Source organism: Salvelinus alpinus, chromosome 9 (assembly GCF_045679555.1).
Source record: "Salvelinus alpinus chromosome 9, SLU_Salpinus.1, whole genome shotgun sequence".
NCBI lineage: Eukaryota > Metazoa > Chordata > Actinopteri > Salmoniformes > Salmonidae > Salvelinus > Salvelinus alpinus.
In genome coordinates this window covers 4,064,063-4,072,295 of record NC_092094.1, presented here as the reverse complement: position 1 = coordinate 4,072,295, position 8,233 = coordinate 4,064,063, and the positions used below count along the sequence as shown (strand labels likewise).

At 46.3% G+C, this 8,233-nt stretch overlaps 1 protein-coding gene across 1 annotated transcript in view; it reads right to left on the bottom strand.

Moving 5' to 3' along the window:
• Nucleotides 1-2,506: 2,506 nt before the first annotated feature.
• The window catches only part of LOC139584106 (plakophilin-3-like), a 41,097-nt gene continuing 35,370 nt past the window's right edge, over nt 2,507-8,233 (bottom strand). Inside the window, exon 17 of the mRNA XM_071415613.1 lies at nt 2,507-3,259. Coding sequence (XP_071271714.1) covers nt 3,218-3,259 — 42 coding nt within the window. The 3' untranslated portion in view covers nt 2,507-3,217. The remainder of the gene's footprint in view (nt 3,260-8,233) is intronic.

The following is an 8,233-nucleotide window of genomic DNA, read 5'->3' as shown; positions in this document are numbered from 1 at the left end:
TAGCGGGTACGCGCTACTAGCATTTCAATCAGTTACGTCACTTGCTCTGAGACTTAAGTAGGGTTTCCCCTTGCTCTGCAAGGGCCGCGGCTTTTGTGGAGCGATGGGTAACGACGCTTCGTGGGTGTCAGTTGTTGATGTGTGCAGAGGGTCCCTGGTTCGCGCCCGTGTCGGGGCGAGGGGACGGTTTAAAGTTATACTGTTACATATAGTATAAAATAATAAAATAATAGCTCCGTATTGAATGATGTATTTTATACAGTTAGTTTAACTCATCTTTATCAAGGATGTCAATCACTTGGGACCCCAGTGCACTTGTATGCTCTGTTAACAAAACCTTTTATATTTACATTATGCTTAAGATACAAATCCTAAAATTGCAGCATTCTCTTAAAGAGAATAACAACGAATGCATGCTTCCCCCCCCCCCCCCCTCCAAAGCCTTGAAAACATAAATGTTGGACTATGTTTGTTGACTTAATCCAGAAAATACATGACAAAACCCCAGACTTTAAAATAAAAACAGTATGTTATGGCAAGTGATCAACTTAAAACAATGCATTGACATGAGTTTGATATGACAAATCCGCTTGACTTGTAATACTAATTTTGTTGAAAACAAGAACAGATCCATTTGCTATATAAATCTATATTCAACGTGTAGGCTACTTCATAACGTTTCTGTAAAGCTGAATCTTAATTCCAGGACATTCATGCAGGTGTCAGTAGTTCCGTTTTAATCCACACATTCATAAAAACATTCATTCAATTCTAATTTATGACTCATTATAACTCTCAGTGATACTCTGGTTTATAACTCATTATAATTATCAGTGATACTCTGGTTTATAACTCATTATAATTATCAGTGATCCTCTGGTTTCTAAGTCATTATAATTCTCAATGATATTCTGGTTTATAACTCATTATAATTATCAGTGATACTCTGGTTTATAACTCATTATAATTATCAGTGATACTCTGGTTTTATCTGAGAAATAAACCCCCAGACAACACAAAAAAACGAATACAAAAACACAATGAACAACATGAATAATTCAACCACTTAGTAAAAACACCATTGATGGTATAAAAAGAGAATAGTTTCATTCCACAGAGCAAGCCATCCCATAAAAGTAGCTGCTATCTGTAGATGGCCTGGTCCCAGATCAGTTGTGTGCCGTCTTGTGACAATGACCATAGGAGTTGGCTATACAGCACAAACAGATCTGGGACCAGTAGGGTTTGTGGAGACAACACAAACAGATCTGGGACCAGTAGGGGGGTTGTGGAGACAACACAAACAGATCTGGGACCAGTAGGGGGGTTGTGGAGACAACACAAACAGATCTGGGACCAGTAGGGGGTTTGTGGAGACAACACAAACAGATCTGGGACCAGTAGGGGGTTTGTGGAGACAACACAAACAGATCTGGGACCAGTAGGGGTTGTGGAGACAACACAAACAGATCTGGGACCAGTAGGGGGTTTGTGGAGACAACACAAACAGATCTGGGACCAGTAGGGTTTGTGGAGACAACACAAACAGATCTGGGACCAGTAGGGGGTGTGGAGACAACACAAACAGATCTGGGACCAGTAGGGGTTGTGGAGACAACACAAACAGATCTGGGACCAGTAGGGGTTGTGGAGACAACACAAACAGATCTGGGACCAGTAGGGGTTGTGGAGACAACACAAACAGATCTGGGACCAGTAGGGGTTGTGGAGACAACACAGCGTTATTGGTTACGGCTGTATGTTTTGTTGCATTGAGAGAGAAAAAAAAAGAGTCCCTGAAACCACCATAAAGTCCATACAGCATTTCAACATAAAACATTCAAACATACAGCATTGAATACATACGGCATTAAAACATGGGGGAAAGGCGAGGAGCCGTTTTCATCATAGAACAACATCAAGGTCGTCCCTATACGGGTTCCATATTTATTGTAACTTTCTTTAGAGTCCGTCTAACTCTGTAGTGTAGTCCGTCTAACTCTGTAGTGTAGTCCGTCTAACTCTGTAGTGTAGTCCGTCTAACTCTGTAGTGTAGTCCGTCTAACTCTGTAGTGTAGTCCGTCTAACTCTGTAGTGTAGTCCGTCTAACTCTGTAGTGTAGTCCGTCTAACTCTGTAGTGTAGTCCGTCTAACTCTGTAGTGTAGTCCGTCTAACTCTGTAGTGTAGTCCGTCTAACTCTGTAGTGTAGTCCGTCTAACTCTGTAGTGTAGTCCGTCTAACTCTGTAGTGTAGTCCGTCTAACTCTGTAGTGTAGTCCGTCTAACTCTGTAGTGTAGTCCGTCTAACTCTGTAGTGTAGTCCGTCTAACTCTGTAGTGTAGTCCGTCTAACTCTGTAGTGTAGTCCGTCTAACTCTGTAGTGTAGTCCGTCTAACTCTGTAGTGTAGTCCGTCTAACTCTGTAGTGTAGTCCGTCTAACTCTGTAGTGTAGTCCGTCTAACTCTGTAGTGTAGTCCGTCTAACTCTGTAGTGTAGTCCGTCTAACTCTGTAGTGTAGTCCGTCTAACTCTGTAGTGTAGTCCGTCTAACTCTGTAGTGTAGTCCGTCTAACTCTGTAGTGTAGTCCGTCTAACTCTGTAGTGTAGTCCATCTAACTCTATAATGTAGTCCGTCTAACTCTGTAGTGTAGTCCATCTAACTCTGTAGTGTAGTCCGTCTAACTCTGTAGTGTAGTCCGTCTAACTCTGTAGTGTAGTCCGTCTAACTCTATAGTGTAGTCCGTCTAACTCTGTAGTGTAGTCCGTCTAACTCTGTAGTGTAGTCCGTCTAACTCTGTAGTGTAGTCCGTCTAACTCTATAGTGTAGTCCATCTAACTCTGTAGTGTAGTCCGTCTAACTCTGTAGTGTAGTCCGTCTAACTCTGTAGTGTAGTCCGTCTAACTCTATAGTGTAGTCCATCTAACTCTGTAGTGTAGTCCGTCTAACTCTGTAGTGTAGTCCGTCTAACTCTGTAGTGTAGTCCGTCTAACTCTGTAGTGTAGTCCGTCTAACTCTGTAGTGTAGTCCGTCTAACTCTATAGTGTAGTCCATCTAACTCTGTAGTGTAGTCCGTCTAACTCTGTAGTGTAGTCCGTCTAACGTGTGTAAGTAGGAAGTAGCCCAAGGAGCTGTTCTCAGTTTTACAGACAGTCCTTGATCACTGAAGTGTTCACATGCGTTTCCAGCCACTTGACAGAAAGAGAGAGAGTTCCCTTTTTTAGATTGTCACGTCTGCAAAGTCAGGTCGTGTGAATCCTTTCTGTAAAACACAAACAAGACATTTTGTCAGGACAGATATCAACAGGATGTCTCAAACTGTTAGCCTGTCCACTTGGCTTTGTGTTGTAGGCTTTCAGTTTGACTCCTCTTTCAAGATACAAGACTAAACTTAGTTCCCAGTAGCTAATACGTAACTGTAATATTTAAACACCAGGGACAGTAAATATTATATAGCTGCTACCAATCAATACACTGGGGGACAGTAAATATTATATAGCTGCTACCAATCAATACACTGGGGGACAGTAAATATTATATAGCTGCTACCAATCAATACACTGGGGGACAGTAAATATTATGTAGCTGCTACCAATCAATACACTGGGGGACAGTCAATATTATATAGCTGCTACCAATCAATACACTGGGGGACAGTAAATATTATATAGCTGCTACCAATCAATGTTTTGAATAGTTTATTTTAAGATGAAACTGTTAAAATAGTTCTGCAGGTACTGTAGAGGGAGGTACATATAGTGGGAGTGTTCAGACTTGTTCATCAGGAAATGCCCTGAGTGTGAGAGCGAGAGAGAGAGAGAGAGAGCAAGCGAGAGAGAGAGAGCGAGCGAGACAGAGACAGAGAGAGAGAGAGAGAGAGAGAGAGAGAGAGAGAGAGAGAGAGAGAGAGAGAGAGCGAGAAAGAGAGAGAGAGCGAGCGAGACAGAGACACCGAGAGAGAGAGAGAGAGAGAGAGAGAGAGAGAGAGAGAGCATTGAGAGAGAGAGAGAGCGAGACAGAGAGACACCGAGAGAGAGAGCGAGACAGAGACAGAGACACAGAGAGAGAGCGAGAGACAAAGACAGAGAGAGAGAGAGAGCGTCGAGAGACAGAGAGACAGAGACAGAGAGACAGAGAGAGAGAGCGAGACAGAGAGAGAGAGAGACAGAGAGACAGAGAGAGAGCGAGAGAAAGAGAGACAGAGAGAGAGCGAGAGACAGAGACAGAGAGAGAGGGAGCGAGAGAACTGCACCCTTTAGGCAAGGCAGACCACCATCTAAAAAGCAATCATTCTAGCAAGCCACTCCCTGGGTGTCTTTGTGTGTGAACATAGAGACTACAGTAGGTAGGAACAGTTAGGGAAGTATTTTTATTTGAATATGGACCCCCGCCGTCCTCAAGGCTGGTTAATGGACTCCCCCCGTCCTCAAGGCTGGTTAATGGACCCCCCCAACATCAGGGTTGGTTAATGGACCCCACCATCCTCAAGGGCTGGTTAATGGACCCCACACCAATCCTCAAAGGCTGGTTAATGGACCCCCCCATCCTCAAGGCTGATTAATGGACCCCCCCATCCTCAAGGCTGGTTAATGGACCTCCCCATCCTCAAGGCTGGTTAATGGACCCCCCCCCATCCTCAAGGCTGGTTAATGGACCCCCCCCCCCCATCCTCAAGGCTGGTTAATGGACCACCCAATCCTCAAGGCTGGTTAATGGGCTCCCCCCGTCCTCAAGGCTGGTTAATGGACCCCCCCAACATCAGGGTTGGTTAATGGACCCCCCCATCCTCAAGGCGGGTTAATGGACCCCACACCAATCCTCAAAGGCTGGTTAATGGACCCCCCCCAACATCAGGGTTGGTTAATGGACCCCCCCATCCTCAAGGGCTGGTTAATGGACCCCACACCAATCCTCAAAGGCTGGTTAATGGACCCCCCCCCCCCCCCCTCCTCAAGGCTGATTAATGGACCCCCCCATCCTCAAGGCTGGTTAATGGACCTCCCCATCCTCAAGGCTGGTTAATGGACCCCCCCCCCCCCATCCTCAAGGCTGGTTAATGGACCCCCTCCCATCCTCAAGACTGGTTAATGGACCCCCCCAATCCTCAAGGCTGGTTAATGGACCCCCCCAATCCTCAAGGCTGGTTAATGGACCCCCCCCCCCATCCTCAAGGCTGGTTAATGGACCCCCTCCCATCCTCAAGACTGGTTAATGGACCCCCCCATCCTCAAGGCTGGTTAATGGACCCCCCCGTCCTCAAGGCTGGTTAATGGACCCCCCCAACATCAGGGTTGGTTAATGGACCCCACATCCTCAAGGCGGGTTAATGGACACCACACCAATCCTCAAAGGCTGGTTAATGGACCCCCCCAATATCAGGGCTGGTTAATGGACCCCCCCATCCTCAAGGCTGGTTAATGGACCCCACACCAATCCTCAAAGGCTGGTTAATGGACCCCCCCCCCCCTCCTCAAGGCTGATTAATGGACCCCCCCATCCTAAAGGCTGGTTAATGGACCTCCCCATCCTCAAGGCTGGTTAATGGACCCCCCCATCCTCAAGGCTGGTTAATGGACCCCCTCCCATCCTCAAGACTGGTTAATGGACCCCCCCATCCTCAAGGCTGGTTAATGGACCCCCCCATCCTCAAGGCTGGTTAATGGACCCCCCCATCCTCAAGGCTGGTTAATGGACCCCCCTCCCATCCTCAAGAATGGTTAATGGACCCCCCCAATCCTCAAGGCTGGTTAATGGACCCCCCCATCCTTTAGGCTGGTTAATGTACCCCCCCCCCCCCCCCATCCTCAAGGCTGGTTAATGGACCCCCCCGCCCATCCTCAAGGCTGGTTAATGGACCCCCCCAACATCAAGGCTGGTTAATGGATCCCCCCCATCCTCAAGGCTGGTTAATGGACCCCCCCATCCTCAAGGCTTGTTAATGTACCCCCCCCATCCTCAAGGCTGGTTAATGGACCCCCCCAACATCAAGGCTGGTTAATGGACCCCCCCCCCCATCCTCAAGGCTGGTTAATGGACCCCCCCCCCCATCCTCAAGGCTGGTTAATGGACCCCCCCCCCCATCCTCAAGGCTGGTTAATGGACCCCCCCCCATCCTCAAGGCTGGTTAATGGATCCCCCCATCCTGAAGGCTGGTTAATGGACCCCCCCATCCTCAAGGCTGGTTAATGGACCCCCCCCAATCCTCAAGGCTGGTTAATGGACCCCCCCCCCCCCTCCTCAAGGCTGATTAATGGACCCCCCCATCCTCAAGGCTGGTTAATGGATCCCCCCATCCTGAAGGCTGGTTAATGGACCCCCCCATCCTCAAGGCTGGTTAATGGACCCCCCCCAATCTTCAAGGCTGGTTAATGGACCCCCCCCCCCAATCCTCAAGGCTGGTTAATGGACCCCCCCCCCCCCCAATCCTCAAGGCTGGTTAATGGACACCCCAATCCTCAAGGCTGGTTAATGGACACCCCAATCCTCAAGGCTGGTTAATGGACACCCCCATCCTCAAGGCTGGTTAATGGACCCCCCCCAATCCTCAAGGCTGGTTAATGGACCCCCCCCCCCAATCCTCAAGGCTGGTTAATGGACCCCCCCAACATCAACGCTGGTTAATGGACCCCCCCCCCAATCCTCAAGGCTGGTTAATGGACCCCCCCCCCCAATCCTCAAGGCTGGTTAATGGACCCCCCCAACATCAACGCTGGTTAATGGACCCCCCCCCCAATCCTCAAGGCTGGTTATTGGACCCCCCCAACATCAAGGCAAACATGCACAACACACATAGGTGCACTAACGCAGACACACGTGCAGACACAGGAATGAGGGTTGGGTTTTCCAGTCATCCATTCACTATGAGGGGAATGTTTTAGTGGATTGTTTGTCAACTGTATATTATAGATAAGCAGTGATCATTTACTTAATGTGCACGTGTGTGTGTGTGTGTGTGTGTATGTGTGTGTGTGTGTGTGTGTGTGTGTGACAGATAAACAGCTCTGATTCCCCTACCAGACAAGAGAAGACAGCAGACAGCATTGTAGCTACTGTAGTTGAAAATAGAGCAACAGGAAAAGGCGAGGATTTACACAGGAAATCACCCTCACAACTCGTTATTAACCAATGTCCGCAGGTATTCGGGTTCCTAATATTGTATTCACGTAGCTATTTTTTTTTAATATATATGAACATAAATTTTTTCGGTGGAGCAGCTGACTTCCATTCGTTTTACACATTTTGCCATTGGGGAAAGAGAAAAAAGTTGCTGTTTTAAAGCTAATCTCATGCTATTCTACACATTTTGCCATGAGCCTGAGAAAAAAGTTGCTGTTTTAAAGCTAATCTCATGTTATTCTACAAATTTTGTCATGAGGCTGAGAGAAAATGTTGCTGTTTTAAAGCTAATCTCATGCTATTCTACACATTTTGCCATGAGCCTGAGAAAAAAGTTGCTGTTTTAAAGCTAATCTCATGCTATTCTACACATTTTGCCATGAGCCTGAGAAAAAAGTTGCTGTTTTGAAGCTAATCTCATGTTATTCTACAAATTTTGTCATGAGGCTGAGAGAAAATGTTGCTGTTTTAAAGCTAATCTCATGCTATTCTACACATTTTGCCATGAGCCTGAGAGAAAAAGTTGCTGTTTTAAAGCTAATCTCATGCTATTCTACACATTTTGCCATGAGCCTGAGAGAAAAGGTTGCTGTTTTATAGCTAATCTCATGCTATTCTACACATTTTGCCATGAGCCTGAGAGAAAATGTTGCTGTTTTGAAGCTAATCTTATGCTATTCTACACATTTGCCATGAGCCTGAGAGAAAATGTTACTGTTTTAAAGCTAATCTCATGCTATTCTACACATTTTGCCATGAGCCTGAGAGAAAAAGTTGCTGTTTTAAAGCTAATCTCATGCTATTCTACACATTTTGCCATGAGCCTGAAAGAAAAAGTTGCTGTTTTAAAGCTAATCTCATGCTATTCTACACATTTTGCCATGAGCCTGAGAGAAAATGTTGCTGTTTTAAAGCTAATCTTATGCTATTCTACACATTTTGCCATGAGCGTGAGAGAAAATGTTGCTGTTTTAAAGCTAATCTCATGCTATTCTACACATTTTGCCATGAGCCTGAGAGAAAATGTTGCTGTTTTAAAGCTAATCGTATGCTATTCTACACATTTTGCCATGAGCCTGAGAGAAAATGTTGCTGTTTTAAAGCTCATCTCATGCTATTC